At 42.4% G+C, this 23,600-nt stretch overlaps 1 protein-coding gene across 2 annotated transcripts in view; it reads left to right on the top strand.

Annotated features, from left to right (window-relative positions):
• itgb2 (integrin, beta 2) overlaps positions 1 to 23,600 on the top strand; it is a 96,561-nt gene that overhangs the window by 48,049 nt on the left and 24,912 nt on the right. For both annotated transcript variants that reach the window (XM_055638425.1, XM_055638424.1), the window contains exons 4-11: positions 1,907 to 2,102; positions 8,160 to 8,330; positions 9,948 to 10,189; positions 11,736 to 11,894; positions 16,230 to 16,325; positions 19,054 to 19,143; positions 21,431 to 21,568; positions 22,667 to 22,857. In XM_055638425.1, coding sequence (XP_055494400.1) covers positions 1,907 to 2,102; positions 8,160 to 8,330; positions 9,948 to 10,189; positions 11,736 to 11,894; positions 16,230 to 16,325; positions 19,054 to 19,143; positions 21,431 to 21,568; positions 22,667 to 22,857 — 1,283 coding nt within the window. The remainder of the gene's footprint in view (positions 1 to 1,906; positions 2,103 to 8,159; positions 8,331 to 9,947; positions 10,190 to 11,735; positions 11,895 to 16,229; positions 16,326 to 19,053; positions 19,144 to 21,430; positions 21,569 to 22,666; positions 22,858 to 23,600) is intronic.

Genomic DNA, 23,600 nt, shown 5'->3' with positions numbered 1-23,600 from the left:
TAGGCTGTGAAATTCTGGCCCGTACATAGTTACTGGACTTATCAGAAATTGAAAAATGTTAAACTAAAATACCTCTCTGCCACCAAAAGTGAAATTTTATAACTGTGAAATCTAATTCATTGGTAGACAAAAATGCTGGAGAAACTCAGCGGGTGAGGCAGCATCTATGGAGCGAAGGAACAAAAACAATCTTTAATCTTTCTTCCTTTTCTCGCTTTTGATTTGTTCTAACATTTTGCCCTCTCTTGATCTTGGCTTCAGTAAATGATTTGGCACTGACATTACTTTTCTAACTGTTGATATTTTGTGATTCAGACTCTGTGCTCCATAAGAATTCTTAGCCTAATTATTTAGGAGACATCGTTTCTTGCCCTGTTCATAAGGGCTCTCTGTTGCCTGTGTTTTCTAACTTGATGTTTCGATTTTTCTTGAATCTGAGTCAAGCAATTCAGAATTAATGCTTTCCCATTCTTAGGATGCCCAGCACATATTCCACTTAAAGAGAGTTTGGCAGCTGCATCAGCTGTCTAAACAGTCATACTGTAGATTAATAACTAGATCTGGACCTAATTACACTTCTCAAATCATCTGAGTTCCCAAGACTTTGTGTTCCACCATCTGATTTCCACCGTCATGTATTCAAAGTGTGCAACTTTTAGTCAATATGTTATTTACACAAATTGGCATAAATTAATTTTATGGATGCTATCCTCACCAATTATGAATTACTTAAGAAGAAAATCTGACACATCGGCCCAAACTGAAAAGGCCTTTCAGTCTTTAATTCAATAATTTCTACTAATTCGATTTAAGATAGTGTATTGAAGTACTACTTTTGATACAGTGCAAGGCCAATAGTATAAAGTAATAATTGAAATCAAAAGCAATTCAAATTATTTTGGAAGGACTAGCAATTAAATTAATGTGTGATTCTATCAAGTTTTGAATCCAATTTCTCAATTATCAATTTTAATGAGAATTCCATTACCAGTACGGGATCAGTTAAATCTGAAGAAACACACGTTTAACCTAGAAATGAAGCCTAATTCCACCAGCTAAAAGTGGGCACTATTGATGGCCATTTTCAAACATAGATTGATTTTACCTATGAACCTATTCGTTTTCCATAAATTTGCTAAGACTGTACATGTACTTCATCATAAAATTAGTCATGAGACTAGTCATGACACTTGTGTCCTCGTTTTCCTTTGTTATTGATTATATAACTGACCACCAGGTGGTGCCAGTAATGGCTGCCTCGCCAACAGTCTGTCTGTCCCTTCCTTCTTTGTGTTTTAATAGCATGTTTTAAATGTATGTTTTTAGTGTTCTTTAGCTTGTTTTATTTGGGGGTTGTTGGGGGAACCTTTTTCTAATCTCGACGTAGATGGAATTTTGCTGGAGACCGACTTTTGAGGGCTCCACCACTGGGAGCCTACGGGATTTTAATATCGCAGAGCCCGCAATCCCTTTGCCAGGGATTGACCTCGGAGCTCTATCTGTGGGTGCTTGTGGACTTAACATCACGGAGCTCGGGGAGACCGACTTTGGGAACTCCAAATTGCAGGACGCTGGAGCTTCGATCACCCCGACTCGGGAGCTTGGACCGCCGGCTGCGGGAGCTTCGATCACCCCGATGGATGATTCAACTGCCCCAACCGCTGGAGAATAAAGAGGAGGAAGATTTTGCCTTCCATCACAGTGAGGAATGTGGGGAATCCGCTGTGGTGGATGTTTATGTTAACTTTTATGTAGATGTGTGCCATGTTGCTTTTTTTTCGTATGGCTGCATGGTAAATCGCATATCACTGGACCTTAATTGATACATGTGACAATAAAAGACCTTTGAAACCTGTGATATTTTATTTGACCTTTTCTGCATATTATAATGATATTTCTGATGTAGAATTTCACCAAGCCTGGAGAATCAAATACTGCACGGTGTGATTCCGATGAAGAGCTCAAGAAAAGAGGTTGTGAAGCGGTTGATATAATGAATGTGGTGAATGTGGTGAATGTGGATCTGAACATTCCACTTGGAAAACGTGGAGAAAATGTGATACAGATAAGGCCCCAAAGGGTTCAACTGAATCTCCGACGAGGTAAATACCCAGGATATTGATAGATTTTATGTGTTTAACATGTTCATATGTACACGTTTAAAATAAACTGTTAGCAGTTAGCATTCTTCAAGATATCTGCACACGATCTTCATCTTTTTGTGTCCATCCTGTTACAAATGTTCACCTCACAGTCATCGTCCATCCTGAAAAGGACGCAAGCTTCCACGACAATCGATAGAATTCATCACTTGTTGCAATAGATGATGGTGGTAGCAGAATTAGCTCAGGATACTTCCAGTTTCCAGCTCTGCGACGTGGACATTTCTGCTATGGGGCCATCTGCTAACTATGATTAAATATTAAAAAAACATTTGCCAAGCAATTCACTTCCAAATGGTGGTGCTGAATACACCACAATGAGCCTTTCCTCACCAAGTGCCAATGACAGGAGATGAATTTCTCAGCAGATGTGTCAAAAGGACTGTATTCAATGCCTTACTTCAAACACCTTTCACACCAAATAGTGAACGGCTTTGGTAGAGTGGATGTGGAGAAGATGTTTCTACTAGTGGGAAAGTCTAGGACTAGAGGTCATAGTCTCAGAATTAAAAGACATTCCTTTAGGAAGGAGATGAGGAGGAATTTCATTCGTCAGAAGGTGGTGAATCTGTGGAATTTGCCACAGAAGGCTATGGAGGCTGTCAATTGATATTTTTAAGGCAGGGAGAGATAGATTCTTCATTAGTACGGGTGTCAGGGGTTATGAGAGAAGCAGGAGAATGGGGTTAGAAGGGAGCTATAGATCAGCCATGGTTGAATGGCAGAGTAGACTTGATGGGCCAAATGGCCGAATACTGCTCCTATCACTTATGATCTTATGATCTTCCAAAACCAAATGTGGGGAAAATTGACTTTCAATGTTATTGCTAAGCACATGCAAAGTATAAGCTGCAGAACAAAGTGGTGGGAGAACTCAGCAGATCAGACAGCACCTGTGGAGGGAAATGGACAATGATGTTTCAGGTCAGGACTCCTCTTCAGACTGAAAAAGGGCCCCGAACCGAAAGGTCAACTGTTCATCCCATCCACGACTATTACTTGACTTGCTGAGCTCCTCCAGTACTAAGTTTTATGTTCAAGATTCCAGTATCTGCAGTCTCTTGTGTCTCAAAAGTATAGGCTGTTGGTTGTACTTATTTAGGGACATTCAATTCCATGAATACGCAAATTCAAGATTAATGAAGCACTCTGCATTAATTCCATTCCATAAACATAGTCATTTTCAAAAATTCGCAATATTTTTATTCCTCCACAATGCACCTAACCCAGAACCCTTTAAATGCCTTCAGTGTCTTTTTAAACCACATTCAGTAAATTAAGATTACGCACAGTCTGTCGGTATATGAATTCTCTCAAATTAGATCCTCCTTTATTCTCCTGTATACCTGTGGTAAATTCTGATTCGTCATTCACTCAGAAATTCCGAATAGATATGCACATCTTTCACTCGAATATCATGTCCTGACACAGGTCCTTTGTGATGTAATATTATAAGAATGTTTCCTGGCCAACCTTCCTGCATGATACGCACAATGACTACATATAAACTACATGTTTCTCAAGTTTTTATGTCCTCAAATCGGTGTTATCAGTTTAGTGAGTAATTTGTAGGATGTACAAGAGTCTACCTCATTCCTTAAAGCTCACTGGAGTGCTCTGGAACCCGAGAGAGAATGAATGAATGTAAAGTTTATTGGCCAAGTATTCACATACAAGGAATTTGCCTTGTTGCTCCGCCCACAAGTGACAACGACATACAGTGACAGTTAGGAATGACACATAAAACATTAAACATTAATAATAAAACATTATTGATTAAACATGTGAATTAAATAAAATACCAGAGCAAAAGGAGGCTACAGATTTTTGGTTATTGAGTAGAGCTATTGCTCGTGGAAAAACATAGTTTTTATGTTTGGCTGTGGCAGCTTTGACAGTCCGGAATCGCCTTCCAGGGTGAAATCATTCAAAGAGTTTGTGATCAGGGTGAGAGGGATCAGAGATGATCTTACCCGCTCGCTTCCTGGCCCTTGCAGTGTACAGTTCGTCAATGGAGGGAAGGTTTCAGCCAATAACCTTCTCAGCTGTTCAGACGATTCGCTGCAGCCTCTGGATGTCGTGCTTGGTGGCTGAGCCAAACCAGACCATGATGGAGAAGCTGAGGACAGACTCAACGATGGCCGTATAGAATTGGACCATCATTGCCTGTGGCAGATTGTGCTTCATCAGTTGCCGCAGGAAGTACATCCTCTGTTGGGCCTTTTTGACTGTAGAGTCGATGGTGGCCCACCATTTAAGGTCCTTGGAGATGATGGTTCCCAGGAACTTAAAAGACTCCACAGATGTGACTGTGGTGTTGTTGATGAGCAGGGTGAGGGGAGGGGGAGCTCTCCTAAAGTCTACTATCAATTCCACTGTCTTAAGAGCATTGAGCTCCAGGTTGTTGCGATGGCACCAGACCGCCAGCTGTGTCACTTCCTGTCTGTAGGCAGATTCTTCCCCATCCTGGATCAGTCCATTCAGGGTTGTCCCAATCAGTCCAATCAGTCCACAACAACCTTGGCTCTTGTGCAAACAAATGGATGACACAAAACCTAAGTGGAAATACGAATAGCTATAAAAATGGAAAGAAACGTCAAGGGGATAAAGATATTAAATGAATGGGCAACAATGTGGTCTACAGTGTGGAAAATGTGAGGTAGAAAAGCAGAAATCCTGAGTAATTTTAAATGGTGAGAGACGGGAAATATTGATGTTCAAAGGGACCTGTGTATCATTATGACAACTCAGTAGAAGTTAAATACAGACATAGAATGTAGAAGCAAGGAACTGCATCTGGTAGTATATAAAAAAAGACAAAAAGTGCTGGAGTAACTCAGCAGGTCAGGCAGCATTCTGTGTGGCTTTGTGCAGATGTAGAAGGCAGTTAAAAAGGCAATTGCTTTCTAGTTGACCTCTATTGCTTTGGGATTTGTATACAAGAGTTTGCTAACCTAAAGTTATTTTGCTACAATTAATACTCACCAGACTGGTACTTGGCATGCTAGGCCTGTCATCTGAAGGAAGATTGAGAAGAAATAAGAAATACTGTAATTGAAATCCAGATTCTAAATGGTTGAACAGGCTAGAAATGGGAAGGTAGACAAAAATGCTGGAGAAACTCAGCGGGTGAGGCAGCATCGATGGAGCAAAGGAAATAGGCAATGTTTCGGGTCAAAACCCTTCTTCAGACTCCAACGTTTCGGGTCGAAATCCTTCTTCAGAAATGGGAAGTATGTTTTCCCTGGATGAGGAGTTGAGACCAAGGGACACAGTGTGAAACTAATTGTTATGTCTTACTTAGGAAGAAAAGCATAATGAATCTTTGAATTATTTCCTCAGAGGGCTGTAGAGGCTTAGTTATTGATTGTGTTTAAAACAAAGATATGGGCAAAGGGCAGGAAAATATGTTGAGGTAGATCAGCTGTGATTGTGTTGAATGTTCATGGGGGTAAATAGAGTCATATAGCACAGAAAAAAAGCCCTTTAGCCCAACCTGCACATGCCAACAAGAAGCCAACTGTACTAATCCCAGCTGCCTTTGTTGGGCCCATATCCCTCTAATCCTTTCATGTCCATGCACCTGTGCAAATGCCCTTTGAATATCTGATCCTTTATTCTGAGGTTTGAAACCGAGGTTTCAAGAAGATAACTAAAAAGACAGTACGGGGAAAAAAGATGAGGTACGAAGGAAAGCTAGCCACGAATATAAAGGAGGATAGTAAAAGCTTCTTTAGGTATGTGAAGAGGAAAAAATTAGTTAAGACCAAAGTTGGATCCTTGAAGACAGAAACAGGTGAATTTATTATGGGGACAAGGAAATGGCAGATGAGTTGAACACGTACTTTGATCTCTCTTCTCTCTAAGAAAGACTAGGGTGACAGAGGAACTGAAGGAAATTAACATTAGGCAGGAAATGGTGTTGGGTAGGCTGATGGGTCTGAAGATTGATAAATCCCCAGGGCCTGATGGTCTGCATCCCAGGGCACTTAAGGAAGTGGCTCAAGAAATTGTGGAAGCAATGGTGATCATTTTCCAATGTTCTATAGATTCAGGATCTGTTCCTGTGGATTGGAGGGCAGCTAATGTTATCCCACTTTTTTAAAAAGGTGGGAGAGGGAAAACAGGGAATTATAGACCAGTTAGCCTGACATCGATGTTGAGGAAGATGCTGGAGTCAATTATAAAAGATGAAATAGCGGCACATTTGGATAGCAGTAACAGGATCGGTCCGAGTCAGCATGGATTTACGAAGGGGAAATCATGCTTTACTAATCTTCTGGAATTTTCTGATGATGTAACTAGGAAAATGGACAAGGGAGAGCCAGTGGATGTAGTGTAACTGGACTTTCAAAAAGCCTTTGATAAGGTCCCACATAAGAGATTAGTGGGCAAAATTAGAGCATATGGCATTGGGGATAGGGTACTGACATTGATAGAAAATTGGTTGGCAGACAGGAAACAAAGAGTAGGGATTAACGGGTCCCTTTCAGAATGGCAGGCAGTGTCTAGTGGGGTACCGCAAGGCTCGGTGCTGGAACCGCAGCTATTTACAATATACATCAATGATTTATATGAAGGGATTACAAGTAACATTAGCAAATTTGCAGATGACACAAAGCTGGGTGGCAGAGTGAACTGTGAGGAGGATGCTATGAGGATGCAGGGTAACTTGGACAGGTTGGGTGAGTGGGCAGATGCATGGCAGATGCAGTATAATGTGGATAAATGTGAGGTTATGCACTTTGGTGGCAAAAACAGGAAGGCAGATTATTATCTGAATGGTGTCGTTGGGAAAAGGGGAAGTAGAACAAGTTCTGGGGGTCCTTGTTCATCAGTCACTGAAAGTAAGCATGCAGGTACAGCAGGCAGTGAAGAAAGCTAATGGCATGTTGGTCTTCATAACAAGAGGAGTTACGTATAGGAGCAAAGAGGTCCTTCTGCAGTTGTACAGCGCCCTGGTGAGACCACACCTGGAGTATTGTGTGCACTTTTGGTCTCCAAATTTGAGGAAGGACATTCTTGCAATTGAGGGTGTGCAGCGTAGGTTCACGAGGTTAATTCCCAGGATGGCGGGACTGTCATATGTTGATTGAATGGAGTGACTGGGCTTGTATACTCTGGAATTTAGAAGGATGAGAGGGATTCTTATTGAAACATAGAAGATTATTAAGGGATTGGACACGCTAGAGGCAGGAAACATGTTCCCAATGTTGGAGGAGTCCAGAACCAGGGGCCACAGTTTAAGGATTAAGGGCCTGTCCCACTTGGGCGTCAGATGGGGCGCGAAGAATTTGAACATCCCAAAATCCTGGGACGCCGCGCGTCACTGCCTACGTCACCACACACCATGCGCGCATCATGTGCGCGTCATGACGCACACGTCGTACATCGTGACGCGTAAATGATGTTGCATGAATTACACACAAATGACGCCCAAGTGGGACAGGCCCTTCAGGGTTAGGCCATTTAAAACGGAGATGAAGAAAAACTTTTTCACCCAAAGTTGTGAATGTGTGGAGGCCAATTCTCTGCATGCTTTCAAGAGAGTTAGATAGAGCTCTTAAAGATAGCGAAGGGATATGGGGAGAAGGCAAGAATGGGGTACTGATTGTGGATGATCAGCCACAATCGCAGTGAATGGCAGTGTTGACTTGAAGGGCCGAATGGCCTGTTCCTGCACCTATTGTTTATTGTCCCTACAAACATTGTTGAACTGTGCATGTCAAAGGCTAGTTGCGTGCATTTATTGGGGTAGAGTGTAGTGGTGCAAATGACATATTAGGAGTTAAGCAGTTGATCTTTGATATATGGTTTGGGGCTTTAGAGAGAAACCAGGTTCTAAAGATCACAAAAATAAATGGTGCATTATTTTGCAACTGCTGTTGTGCAACATTAAATAGCCAAAGGTTTAAGATCGCACATATGAAGTGGAGAAAAAAATAATGGCGTGTCCCACTTATTGGTTGCTAATTCCTTGATTGTTTTGTGTTTTAGGCAGCCCACAGGAGATTGAGGTGAAATTTAAGCGTGCTGAAGGTTACCCCGTTGACCTGTACTATCTCATGGATCTGTCTTATTCCATGAAAGATGACTTGGAGAAGGTGAAGAATCTGGGAGGACAGCTTCTTGAAGCCTTGAAAAGTGTCACAAAATCTATTCAAATTGGTGAGCCTACCATTTTCTGCTTTGCCTACTTTGAATTAATAGCCCAAAATCTAGTGGCGTAGCATAACTTTTCACCAAATTCAGAGGTTGGCAGTTAGCTCCCTTCCACTGTAAAAATTACTTATGTCTTGAGCCACAGCATAATGTTCTGCATTGGAATTCAAAATAAAGAGGAAAGTTTCATTTGGACATTCAGATCATGTTTAATTGCCAATTTAGCAACTTGCTCTTCCATTGGATTTAGTTTACTGTTTTAAATATTAGGATATATTTTAAAAAATGGGGAAAAACGGAACCTCTTAATAGCAGTTAAAACATAGAAATAATTGGGCATCAGGGCAAATTTCTCTTCTGCATTATACCCTGTGGAGTGGATAATATCTAATCTCCTTCTCCTGAGAAATTGTAATTTCTTTGGATTTTCTCCACACATTATATTGGTTGTACTATGACTATGCTATAATTCAGATGCTCAGCAAATGTGACCCATATACCATTTAAAGTTAGCTCAGTTCCAAACTTCATGTGGGATATCCAACCCAATAATGGGGTTGTTTTCTCCTTTATTCCCCTTACTTCCTTCTATTTTTGGGTGGTGAGATTACCAAATGGTTTTACCCTCAAAGATTAAAGGAATCAAATTTCAAACTTCTCAGTTCTCTTTCGAGTCATAGTCATCCAGAACTGAAACCGTCCTCTGGGCCCGACAGGTTCATCCCATCCAAGATGTGTCATCTTTGGTAGTCCCACCTGCTGGCACTTGGCCTATATCCCTCTAAATCTTTCCTATCCATGTACCTGTTCAAGTGTCTTTTAAATGCTGTTATAGGACTTGACTCGACCACTTCCTCTGGCAGTTCGGTCTGTATACCCACCACTCTCAGGATGAAAATGTTGCCCTTAAGGATCCTATTAAGTCTTTCTTCTCACCTTAAACCCATGTCCCCTGCTTCTTGATTCTACTACTCTGCGTTAACGACCCTGTGCATTCACCCTATCTATTACCCTCAGGACAAAAATTAGTTAGCAGAAGTGCTTGCAGTTAATCAGATGACCAACATTAGTAGCACTTTTACCTGCTTCTGCCTTCACAATACATTCTCAATAAATGCATTGCCCAGATGATCTGAACACAATGACTGCCATGAATACCATTCTCAGTCTTCCATGGAACCAATTTTCTGTTGGACAAATGAATAAAAGCTGTTCAATTGGAGTATAGGGGAATTAGGTACCTCAAGACGTGGACATTTTTATCTTGCAATTTAGTATTGACCTTTTGTCACTCAATGGATATGGAAGGGTAGAATTTCACTGAAAATTGCCATTAAGATAAAGATTGCCAATAGCCAACTCTCATCACAGACATCAAGAATAATTAAGATTTTGGAAGGGGCTAGTCATTTCTTATAAATAATTGGAACCCATTCAAGATAATGGTAAATACGTGAGTAGAAATAACAACAGTAAACATGGGTTTACTCTTGGCAATCTGATCACTGTGCGAGGCTACATACACTTAACTTGCTCAAGATCAGGGACATTAATAATATCCAATGCAAATGAATAATAACCACAAAAAAAACCTCCTCAAATAATGAGTTTTATTGCTTGCAGGATTTGGTTCCTTTGTGGACAAGACAGTGCTGCCCTTTGTTAACACCCACAAAGAGAAGATGAAAAATCCGTGCCCTAATAAAAATGAGAAATGTCAGCCTCCGTTTGATTTCCGACATGTCCTCAAGCTAACAAATGATGCACAACTATTCACTAAAGAAGTTGGGAAACAGTCTATTTCCGGAAACCTGGACCCTCCAGAGGCAGGACTGGATGCCATGATGCAAGCGGCAGTGTGTAGGGTAAGGCTGGAACTCAGAGGAGTTAACTACATTTTGACACAATTTGTACCTTGGTTTCTGTCAGGTTCAGAGTAAAATGGCTTTCACTTTCAATAACCTGCCAGGGGGCATTCCCAGGTCCTCTGCACTGCTCCGAACATGACAACACAATGGACAAATGTTCACCCGTATTTGACATTGACTCATAAATTCCCTGAAACTTACTTCTTGGCCTGGCCTTGGTTTCCATTGTTTTAAAAACAAACCAAAAAATGTAACTGCTATTAACACTTAAAAAGCAACCAGCAGCTGTATAGTACTCACAGGTGCTCGTCCAATAAACAGACACCCATGCCTTCAATGTTGGAAAAACCAAAATGGACTTGCTAGAGTCCTTATATTTAAGTGTAACTTGCATAATATCGGATTGATGGATATCTTTTTGGCTTTTCTTTGCCGGAATTATTAAACAGGAAGGCGAGTTGGGGCAAGGAACAAAGGTTCAGTGGGAATATTCACAGCCAGCTTCAGGCACGGAAATCGCTATCAAAACATGGAGGGGACAGGGGGGGGACACAATTTATTGGCGGCCGCGGGCGCATGGACACACACACACACACACACACACACACGGCTTCGGAGGCTTCAGCCGTGGGGCCTATGGACGGTAATTATTGACAGGTGCTGGCAGTCGCTGAAAAAAATTGCGTAAGGCCCACATCCAGCGCGTAGTTGAGCTAGATTTAGCGCTGCTTCTCTGCGCTGGCTGTGGGCCTGGGGGCACCACTCCCGTCTAACTCCCGACATATGTGGCCACCCCCCGGGCGTGGGGGAACGGGGGGGACGGGGGCACTCAGGTGGGGACGGCGATGGTCCGGTGGTGGTGCGGTCGCGATAGCAGCGCCGGAGAGCCGGGATCGACCCTGGCCGCGGATGAGGCGCAGGTCTGTGTCCTGGTCCTCCGAGAGTTTCTCGCTTGACCTGGGCATGCAATTCAAGGTCCGCTCTGAACTTTGCCCCATGGACGTCTCCCTCCTCCAATCACCGCGTTCTATCCTCAGTCCCACTCCCCCTACTTCTGCCTCTGACCGACACTTCCCTCCTCCAATCATCGTGCTGAATTATCATGGTCCCGCCCCCATTGCCTGCTGACCGACGTCACCCTTGCCCAATTGGCGCCCTTGATCATCAGTCCCACCTCCACTGTCTCGCGGAAAGCGGAGATTTCACCAGGGTTTAAAATCCGGATTACAAAACATGGGGGGGGGGGGGGGGGGGATTGTCCCCCACCTCTCAAAACAGGAGGGGGGACTTGTCCCTCCTGCCCCCACCCCCCGGGATTTCCGCTCCTGGCCAGCTTGCCCTGTGTCCACTGTGTTCCAGAAGCCTCATTCCATCAGTTAAAGCTAATAGATGTATCACAAGTAAAATATTAATATCGCTTCTGTTAATTTTTGAAGAAGTTATAAAAATCTGAAAACCTTCAAACAATTTTGTCTTTGTAAAGGCTTGCATAAAAGCACAATTAAATATTGCTGGAATCTAAAAAGAGCTCTGTTCCCCACAGGATCAGATTGGATGGCGCAATGTCACACGTCTTCTTGTGTATACTTCAGATGATGGATTTCATTTTGCTGGAGATGGAAAACTTGGAGCAATCCTAACGCCCAATGATGGCAAATGTCATCTTAACAAAGATGGCTTTTATGAAGATAACACAAAATATGTAAGTGTAACCTCGATCAATGCTGTTTCTATAAACAGAACTAACCGGTTTCAATGTGGAGCCTAAGTATTACAGCTAAGAAACACTCCCACTTGGCTGATGATAGAGCAGAATTGTATTTATCAATTTTGTTTTCCTTTGATCCTAGTGGACTATTTCCGTGGTAAGTTCATTAACGTTGGCTTCAGTTGTATTTCTGCTTTCATTGTTAGGCCCCATATGTTTGGCTCAGGAGTGGATGAATTGCTTGATGAAAGAAATGGCTACTGCAACCCCAATATTGCAGCAGATCCAATTAAAGAACATTTTTATTTTGTAGTTCCAACTTTGCTGGAAAATCTATTTTATAACAGGAAATATGTAGAATGACACCTTGCAATACACAATGCATGCCTATTTATGATTTCATATATCCTAACCATATACCCTTCATATACACTTCTGTACATGACTCAATGTCAATGTTTGGATAAGTACCAATAGTGAATCATCTTTGAATGTTTTGGTGCATAATACACACCACTGAAACACAGCATTGTTAATTTTACAAATTACCACTGATTCTCAATTGTTTAAAATTATATTCCTGCAAATTTTAAAAATTTATATCATGCATTTCATGCAATGGAGGGAAATCACTCTTGAATAGCAGAAATTAACAAATAACTAAGAACTCCGCCCACAATATGATACGATACAAGAGAACTTTATTTATCACAGAAGGGAAATTAATTTGCTAAAAAGCACAAAATACATGAAACATGAAAATAGAGTGATGAGTGGTAAGGCTTTGGGGATGTGCAAAGATTGAGGAGGTGGGGGGCCAGTCTCAGTCTCAGTTTACCCCACGACAGAAAGGGAGGAGTTGTAAAGTTTGATAGGCACAGGGAAGAAGGATCTCCTGTGGCGTTCTGTCCTGCAGCTGGGTGGAACCAGTCTGTGCTGAAGGTACTCCTCAGGTTGACCAGTGTTTCATGGAGGGGGTGAGCTGTATTGTCCAGCATGCCCCACAGTTTGAGGAGCATCTTCCCCTCCAAGACCACTTCCCAAGATTCCAACTCCGCCCCCAGGACAGGACCAGCCTTCCTGATGAGTTTGTTGATCCTATTGGCGTCCACAGCCTTTGCCCTGCTGCCCCAGCGCATGGCAGCGAAGAAGATGGCACTGGCTACCACCGATTGGTAGAACATCTGCAGCATTTCACTGCAGATGCAGATTAATGGGAATCCGAGTAGTAACTTTTTCACACAAAGGGTGGTGGTGTCTGGAACAAGCTGTCAGAGGAGGTGGTTGAGGCTAGGACTATCCCATCGTTTAAGAAACAGTTAGACAGGTACATGGATAGGACAGGTTTGGAGAGATATGGACCAAGTGCAGGCAAGAGGGAGTAGTGTAGCTGGGACATTATTGGCAGTGTGGGTGAGTTGGATCGAAGGGCCTGTTTCCACACTGTATCACTCTATGACTCTATGCAGACATTGAGGGAGCAGAACCTTCTCAAAATGTACAGGCAGCTCTGTCCCTTCTTGTACAGGGCCTCAGCATTCCTGGGGTTCACCTGCACCTCCTCCAACCTCATCTATTGCATCCGCTGCTCTAGGTGTCAGCTGATCTACATCGGTGAGACCAAGCGTAGGCTTGGCGATCGTTTCGCCGAACACCTCCGCACAGTCCACAGTCCACCAACCTGATCTCCCGGTGGCTCAGCACTTCAACTCCCCCTCCCATTCCGAATCCGACCTTTCTGTCCTGGGCCTCCTCCATGGCCAGAGTGAGCACCACCGGAAATTGGAGAAGCAGCACCTCATATTCCGCTTGGGCAGTCTGCACCCCAGCGGCTTGAACATTGACTTCTCCAATTTCTGGTAGACCTTGCTGTCTCCTCCCTTTCTCAGCTCTCCCTCAGCCCTCTGGCGCCTCCTCTTCCTTTCTTCTTCCCGCCCCCCCTCCCCCCACCCTACATCAGCCTGAAGAAGTGTTTTGGCCCGAACGTTGCCTATTTCCTTCGCTCCATAAATGCTGGTGCACCCGCTGAGTTTCTCCAGCACTTTTGTCTACCTTCGATTTTCCAGCATCTGCAGTTCCTTCTTGAACAGTCCAGTTTACTGTTCAGCTTCACTCCCAGGTATTTGTACTCCCTGGTAAACTGCTCATCCACACCTTTAATGGAGACAGGGGACAGGGATACTGCACGTCCACCAGTCCATTTCAGTTCTGGTCATTGTCATTCTCCTTCAGCATAAACTAGGACTGCAACTGGTGATCACTTAAGGCCCTGTCCCACGGGCATACGACCTGTATGCGGCAAGCGCAACCTAACGTGGTCGCTTGAGCCGACATCGCGTGGGGCTCCGAAAAACTGACCGTGTTTAAAAATTCTGCGCGGCAACGGCCTGCCAGCTCGCAGCCGCCTCGACGCCGTGTCACTCACTCGACCTCCGCGCGGCTCCCGCTTCTGGTTTGGTCGCGCTTGCCGCATGCAGGTGCATCCTGGTGGGACCTGCCCTTTAGGTCGCGCTTGCCGCATGCAGGTCGCATGCCCATGGGACAGGCCCTTAACTCACAGCTGCACCATTTACCAGCCTCAGACTTGTACAGCACCGCCATATTGGGGAAGTATCCTTCCTCTTGGATGAAGCAGCTGGAAACATGCTGACCTCAAATGGACTGGTCTGGACTGAATGCGATTTCCGCAGCAGAGCAATGTGGTTGAATATCAACTCACCTCAGAAATTGTCCAATAAACCAGTTGATTGTACCAACATAGGTATGTACTGGTGGGAATTCCACCATCGCATGGACTGCAGTAGTCCAAGAAGGCAACTCACCATGACATTATATCCAATCCAATCCAACTTTATTTGTTAAGCACTTTAAAACAGCCAACGTTGACCAAAGTGCTGTACAGAAGAATAAACAAGACATCATAAACAGACACCATAACAGCTCACATGAGGCGCAAAAATTACATATGAAATACAACAATAAATTAAAAGACATAAAACATGAGTAAAAATAAAATAGCCACGGAATAAACCAGCATCATCAAAAATACAATGGGAAAGAAATTAAAATCAAGTATTTGGGGAATTAAATAAAGTCGACATAACCTTACTGTGGTATCAAAGGCCCACGGAGAAGAGATGGGAATTTTAAGAAGTATCATTTTTAGAAAAACAGACAGAGAAAGATTGGGAACCTGTTTAATGTGGAGAGGCAGATACGTTCCATAATTTGGGTGCAATTTGACACAGCAAAGGCACGGTCCCCTCTGAGCTTCAGCTTAGTTTTAGGCCCACTCAGGAGCAGCTGATTATCTGACCTGAGAAAGCGGGCGGGTGTATAAGGGTGTAGAAGCTCAGATAGGTATATAATAAAGGTTGACCAAAAAAATGTGGTCCGGGCCATCATGAATGAACAAAGTTCAGCTGCTGGAGGCACCTCCAGGGAACAAAGGTGGATGGGCAAGGAGAGGGACGTCAGCATGGAGGTCAACCCGCACATCCCACGAAAGCAATGGCTGGCGGACCGCTTCCGCCTGGGGGTTGCCTGGAATGGGCACGGCTCCTAACAGCTAAAGCGTGGACTGGACATTGGAAATGGTGCCAAAACATGGCGCCTCTTGCATGCGGGATCAGTGGAGTATTTCTGTACAATCTGCGAATTGGGGGTGTGCTTAAGCATGGCAATATGCTATTGGACTGTTTCTCCAGTTCTCCAGAAGTTTCTCCAGTTCTCTAGAAAAGCTACCTGACTTGCTGAGTTACTCCAAAACGTTGTGTCCTTTGTGTATTAACCAGCGTCTAGTTCTTTATTTTGATGAGCTGCAAATAAATATTAGAGATACTCCCAAGTCATTGACTAGCACATTTATGAATGTTATTTATTGATTTCAAATCTCACATCATCGGTAAAGAATTCAAGATTGCTAACACAATCACTGGAGTTTAAAGTGCACTGCTAGTACCTCACTATGCGGTAGAGAAGGTGAGTGGAGGGGTGTTCCATGCAGATAATTAGTTTGATGCTTTTGGTTTGGCATCAAGGCAGCCAAGATGGTGAGCAGCCTAATCACAAGCTGTGAATCAGCTAATCAGCATTCATTATGGAGTCAACTGGTCTCCATTTTTCAGGTTAAATTATTAACTTGAATTCAATGTCAATTAATATATGATAGTTCATAAATTGGGTGGACGATCTTTTATTTCTGAATGGCAAGATTCGTAATTTACACAGATATTGATCCCAATGTAGCTCAGGTGTGTGATGTGATAATTGTGGTTTTCTTCCAGCCTTGATGTGACAAAAAGATTTTTGTCTTTGTTTGCTTTCTAGGATTATCCATCTGTTGCTGAGCTGGCTACTAAATTGGCAGAAAACAACATCCAACCCATTTTTGCAGTCACAAGTAAAATTATGCCAATATACCAGGTAATGATTTGTGATTAAAGTCAACACAATTGTTAACTATTGAAAATGAGGTCAATATTCAGACAAGTTAAAGAATAATTTTGCCAGCTACATTTTCACATGACTCCATTATGATATTATTTCACAAAAATGTGGAAAGTACCAAGTTACCAATCATAAAATATTACCTCTACAATAGTATTTTATGAAAAATATTAAATTTATCCACGTCATTTAGAGAATGTTAGCCTAGAATATGAAACAAGAACAGAACGTCTTTAACCCAAACTACTTTTCACTTTGTACATGAATAAGATGATAAATAGGTAAATGGATAACAGGAAAGGAAAGCTGTGAATTTGTTTCTGACCTCAGGGGTAAAGGAGAAAACAGCAAGTATCAATTAACCATGACTTCCATATTAATTAGCCACATGTTTGCCTTCCACAAACTTGTTTTCCTTCAAAAGAGTTAGAACCAGGTTTCTACTGTATTATTCTCTGCTGTGAGGTATATATCAAATAAGTTATCCCAATGTCAGGGTGTTGGAATTTAGGCTTGTCTGAGGTAAAGTAAAAGTACTTAGTTTAACCTGCATTGAATTACTTCAGACAATAATTAAGCCATTTGGCCAACTATTGTCAAGGCATTTGTTTTCTAATGTTCCAAAGATAGCCAAAAGTGAAATGACTCTATCAGATTTATTGCTATATTTCCATGAAAAAAAGTTAAATTATGCTGTACTTTAAACTTAAATGTGTTTTTTCTTAGGATGCAGGAAAGTTTATCTTTTTGTTTGATACTCTTGAACAGTGGACCTTTCAAGGCAAATTTTGCATTGTTGAATAGCGTGGATATATTTAAAAGATCAATAATTGCCTGAGGGGGAAAGGAGTTGGTCAACAGAGTTTGAGGATTTCATGGAATATAAAAAAAACTATTTAAATTCAACCAGAAGCTAAAATTAAACAAAGCAAAGAACGGACATAATGTCACTGTGCTGTTAACCTGATTATTCTATTGTATGCTCCTTTCAAGCACAGCTCTGATAAGTTTATCTTATAGTTTTTCCAGTATACTGAGACGCTAGGAGTACATGAAGGTTTATGTAAACAATCAAATTCTAATCACTACTAATAATAATTTTAAACTATTTTAAATAGTTAATTTAATAATTTTAAATACCGTATTTCCCGGCAAATGAAGATGCTATTTTTTACCCAAAAATAAGGCACAAAAATTTACCTGCGTCTTGGAGGCCGAAGGTTAGGTTGTTAGCTATCCCTCAGTACAGCAACATCAAGAACGATGTTGCTATACTGAGGGATGGCCAAGTCTATCCCTCTTTGCTGGCAGTCGATGGGAAGTGGCTGTAAAAGGACAGCGTTGCTGGTGGGGGGGGGGAGGAGAGTTCCTTTCACAGCGTGTGGGGAGTCTGGCCTGGGTCAGCACAGGCAGGAGTGTTGGCGGGTAGCTACTGGGCGGAAGGCTGGCTGCTCCATCCCGGGCTCGCTCTCTTTCTCTCTCTCTGCAGCCATTCCCGGAGCAAGCAGCCGACCTGGGAACTGCAGCCAGACCTGGGGCAAGCGAGCCGACCTGGGCACAACATCCAAACCTGGGGCAAAAAAATGTTATCTGAATGGTGGCCGATTAGGAAAAGGGGAAATGCAACGAGACCTGGGTGTCATGGTACACCAGTCATTGAAAGTAGGCATGCAGGTGCAGCAGGCAGTGAAGAAAGCGAATGGTATGTTAGCATTCATAGCAAAAGGATTTGAGTATAAGAGCAGGGAGGTTCTACTGCAGTTGTACAGGGTCTTGGTGAGACCACACCTGGAGTAATGGTGGAGCTGGCGGCCTCCAACTGCGACCGACCTCGAGGCTCCGGAGGCAGAGCCAGCCAGGACTTACAACGCGGGTCTGGCCGTCTTCGAGCTGCGGCGGCGTTCTGGCGTTCCAGTGTCAGCGGCACAACTCGGGGCTGAGACAACGCCGCTCCGGTGAGAGTGGCCCGGCTCGGGGCTGAGACGGCGCTCCGGTGTGGGCAGCCCGGCGCGGGGCTGAGACGGTGCTCCGGTGGCTGAGGCAGCATTCCGGCAGCGGCGACCTGAACCCGGGGCTCGGCAGCGGGCCAGTGGACGACATCGTCGGGAGCTCACAGGTCACAGGCTGGTGCCTGTTTTCCGGAGCTCCCGCGGCAACAGCTGCATCCGCTGGACTGGAGGGCGGCAGCTTCGACCACCCCGGGCCGCGGAGCTTGAACTGGCCCGTTCGCAGAGCTCGGTTGAGCCACAGGACTGACTACCATCGCCCGGTGGGGTAACAACATATCGCCTCAGCGCAGAGGGAGAATGAGGAGGGAAGAGACAGTAACTTTAAGACTTTTGCCTCCATCAAAGTGAGGAGGTGCCAAGTGAACTCACTGTGGTGGATGTTAATTTGTGTTTATTGTGTGTTTTGTTGTTTATTATTATATGTATGGCTGCAGGCAACGACATTTGTTCAGACAGAGAGGTCTGAATGACAAATAATGGATCTAACCTAATCTAATCTAAAGCCATCCTTTTTTCAAAATTTAGCAACTTAAAATTGGGGGTGCGTCTTCATTGCCGGGAAATACGGTAGTTAATTTTCCTGCTTCTTGTTGAAACATCATTATTCTTGTTACAGCAGATTTTTTTCCAGTCTTCTTGTAGCATTGCTGAAGTAACAAAGATAATTTATCTGATATCTTTTTGTTTTGTTCCAGGATCTGAGCAAAATGATTCCAAAGTCTGCAGTGGGTGAATTGAAGGAGGATTCCAGTAATGTGGTTCAGCTAATTAAAGATGCCTATAATGTAAATCCTGTTCACTGGGAATTTCAATTTATTTTAGTTGTACTGTTTGCTTGCCATAAGAGAGAGGACCATGATAAAGTACTCACAAGATTTGAATTAATATGTTGATAAACCTATGGACAATTTACCTGGCTATTTTAAAAAGACAGATTAAAAGGAAGGTTATGACATAGAAAGATCATCAATTAAGTCGACGTTGGCTCTGTGCCAGAGCACCCAGCTGATTGCACATCCCTGTCTCTCCACTTCATCTGGCAAGCTATTTTCTTCTTGCTGTTATTTCCTTGTAACTTTTATAACTTTCATCTTGTCTTCAAGTTTTTACTGTGAAAATTGTGTCCCAATCTGAAACACCATTCTTTAGGAACAATGTGGAGGCTTTTGAGAGGGTTCTGAATAGATTTAGTTATTTGATTCCAGTTATGAGGGAACTTGGTTTTGTGAGTAGCCCAGAGAACATAAAAAGTAGTAGTAGGAAAAGGCCAATTGCTCATCGAACCTGCTTTGCCAATCAACAAGATCATGGCTTATCTTTTACCCAAATATCATTTCCCTCCCCTATCCCCATAAGCCTTGAGTCTTCACATAATTTGGCGAACTGCAGAATATCCCTAGTTGTGTATTTAATATTGTTACTGTTAATACTGATAGATCCCATCAGCTTATCAAATCCTTTTCAAGAGATCCAGCATTGCCTCTTGATCTCAATCTGGCCGAGCATGTTTGTATACTTGCTCAGATCTCACTATCCTCCATGTCCTTCTCTGATGAATACAGATGAAAAGTACTCATTTAGTACCTCACCTATTTCCTCTGACTCCAAACAAAAATTATCTCCTTTATCCTTGAGTGGTCCTACCTTCTCTCTAGTTAACCTTGTGTTTTTAAAGTACGTATAAGAACCCTTGTGATTTTCTTTAATGCAACTTGCCAATTATATTTCAAGGCTCCCTATATTCTTCAAAAAGCCCTGCCTGATTTATGTTTCCTGAACCTTACCACACTTCTAAACTCTTCCTAAACTGACCAATTTAGAACCTTACAGTTTGTCTGAGCCTCCCTTACTGTGCCGTCCTTATCCTTCATCATTACAGGATTAGTACGGGTGTTGATTAGTACAGGCGTCAATGGCTATGACGGGAGAATGGGGTTAGGAGGGAGAGATAGATCAGCCATGATTGAGCTGACTTGATGGGCCGAATACCCTAATTCTGCTCCTATCACGTATGACCTTATGAGGAACATGCTACTTCTGAACTCTGATCTGCTGGTCTTGAAATGATTCTCAAAGGTCTAATGTGAACTTGCCCAATAACAGCTGCTCCCAATGTACTCTTTCTAGTTCCTGACCAACAATGTTGGAATCTGCCTTAACCCAATTTAGTACTTTCCCCTTTGGTCCTGATTTATCATTATTCACAAATATCTTAAAACATATGGAGTTGTGATCACTGTTGCCAAAGTGCTCTCCCACTGATACACCAGTGGTTGATGAGGCTTGTTTGCCAATGCAAGGTCCTTCGGCGGTGCTGGCTTGAAGGGCCGAATGGTCCACTCCTGCACCTATTGTCTATTGTCTAAAGTATGTCCCTTCCTCGAGTTGGACTATCCACATACTATTTGAAGAAACTTTATTGAAGACACCAAACAGATTCAGTCCCATCCAAGCCTTTTTCACTAATAAGATCCATCAATATTGGTGAAGCTAATGTCATCCACTGTGACAACACTGAAGCTTTTACATCTTTCCATAATTTGTCCTGTCTGCTCCTCTATCACCCAGTGACTATTGGGAGGCCTGTAGGATAATCCCACTGGAGTGTTTGAACTGGTTTTAATTTGGAGCTCCACCCATATTGCCTCAGTGGATGAACCTTCCAATATGTCCTCTGTAAGTGCCACTATGCCATTCTCCCTGATTAGTAATGCAATTTCTCCACATTTTATTTACCTCCTTTTACCTCTTGATCATGCCTGAAGCATCAAAACCCTGGAATGTTAAGCTGCCAGTCTTGTCCCTCTTGCAACCAAGTGTCCATAATGGCCACGTCATCATAGTTTCATGCACTAATCCAAGCTTTAAGTCTTCATCTTTACCCAAGATACTCCATGCACTGGAATAACCACGGTTTCAACAAATCAGCAGGATTTGATGATACCAAACAGAACCTCTCCGCTGCTTCACTAGCTTCCTTTGCTCACCAAAGGTTTGCTCTTTACACTTGGTATTTTGTGGAGTTTTTGTGAAGTAATGTTCAAAGTTTGATAAATAATTTGTATTTTCCAGAATCTATCTTCAAGAGTGATAATAAAGCATAACACCTTGCCAGATGGGGTCAAGATCTCGTATAAATCACACTGCAACGGTGAAGAATCTGAGAGCAAAGATGAAGGAATCTGCTCAAACGTGAAGATTAATCAGGAGGCAAGTTGTAAGGCTCTTATTGTAGGAAATACCAAGGACATTTCCAAAAATTGTAAAGGCTATTCAATATGGAAGTGAAATCCAATATGGTTGGGAATGGGGGGAATATAAATTCCAGAAGGAAGCATATATTTTGTACTCTGAGCTTATCTCTCAGGAAGATTCTTGTGAGTTTATTTTACAGTTTGATCTTCTATAACATTATAGTTGCATTTCTAAGGAATCTCACATTATAGAAAATGGTATTGTAAAAACAACTAGGCAAGGTGGGAAAAGAGGCTAGAGATTTTCAGACTCGCAAGATATGTTTTTTTTTAATAGCTAAATGTTTATTTTTGTTACTAATATGAAAGCCCGGGTGTTACCTGTTTATCGTCCAAGGATTACTAAAAGCAAATGCTTGTCTTTTTCAATGGCCATCCTGCATGAAAACAGACCGATTGTGTTCATAAGTGACAACGGTGTCTGATTTTACAGGGGGGGTTACATGGAAACAGTCTTTTTTACCCGGGGTTTTTTTTTGTCTGTTTCTCTGCTTGTCAATTTCCAAATTAGCTTCTAAATGGTTCTGTAGTTCCCGATTGAAATTGAATCATAACCTATTTGATCCACATAATTCAAATAGTGTTCCCTAATTTATCAACCGCTTGATATCCAAATTATTTTAGGGTAACACACTTTATAGCAGCACTGTGATCTGCTGGAAAGCTCTCCAATCTGATTGTAAGAATTTATTTAAACCACTGGAGAATTCATCACTGTAAAAGAATATCCAGACATTGAAAGCCAAAATAAGAACAATCACTTGGAATTTATATCCAAACTAAGAAACGATCTTGAAGGGGAAGTAAATGGATTAATTTCAGTGAACCATATAAAATAAATTGCATAGTTAATCACAATAGTTTGAGGGAGGAATGAGACATATTAATTATTTAATTGAGTTATTGTTGGAATTGTAATGGTATGTTTTTCAAGTTGTCTCTCAAATATTGTATGAAGCATAAAAAAAAAGGAAAAATGTCAATGGAGTATGTATGCTGCACAAAACTTCTTGCGTTCATTGAAAATAAAGATGTTCTTTTTTGCCTTTCCCAGATAAGTTTCACAATCACAATAACTGCAGATCAGTGCCTGTCAAAGACCGAATCCTTTGAGATCAAACCTTTGGGTTTCACAGAGAATTTAGAAATTATCTTAACGACAGAATGTGACTGTAAATGTGATGACAAAACTGTTTTATCTAAACACTGCAACAACAAAGGTGCGGTCAAGTGTGGGATATGCAGGTAAAACATATTTTAAAAAATATTTAATCATTCTTGCTAAACCGTTCGTTTAACTTTAAGCAAAGAAAATGAGAGCAGCTGGATGCATGCAGCAGGTCATCCAGCATCTGTGAAGGGAATGGGTAGTCAATGTTTCAGAAGATAGACACAAAATACTGGAGTAACTCAGCAGAACAGGCAGCGTGTCGGGAGAGAAGGAATGGGTGATGTTTTGGCTCGAGACCCTTCTTCAGAGGTTGGGATCCTTTATATCAACTGAACGAGCAGAGGGGGACCAGTCAGTATTTAGAAGTGAGGTGAAGGGAGGGGCAAGAGGTAGGAAGTGGTAGGCAGATATAGGTGAGGAGGTACACAAAAATGCTGGAGAAACTCAGCGGGTGCAGCAGCATCTATGGAGCGAAGGAAATAGGCAAGGTGAGGAGGGATTGATTGGCAGATCATAGTCGGGTGGGGGAGGTAGGGGTGGAGATAGAGACAGAGTGTGGATGGAGCTAACTGGAGAACAAAAGACTGCAGATTCTGGAATCTGATGGGAAAGGAGAGTGTAAAATGGAACTGAATGAGTGGTGGTGGCTGATGCCAACAACAGAGGGAGGGGAGGGGAGGGGTGAACAATAAAAGGAGATATCTATAAATTAAACAATTAAAAAATCTTAGTCATTGCCATATCATTCTTTGATTTCAATGTTTTTGAAACTAATATTCTGGACCCTCAAAGTATTCATTTTAAATAAAAACAAAAT

The sequence above is a fragment of the Leucoraja erinacea genome, chromosome 7, assembly GCF_028641065.1.
Source record: "Leucoraja erinacea ecotype New England chromosome 7, Leri_hhj_1, whole genome shotgun sequence".
Lineage (NCBI taxonomy): Eukaryota > Metazoa > Chordata > Chondrichthyes > Rajiformes > Rajidae > Leucoraja > Leucoraja erinaceus.
The sequence above is the reverse complement of the archived record's forward strand: the minus strand, read 5'-3'. Positions and strand labels throughout refer to the sequence as shown.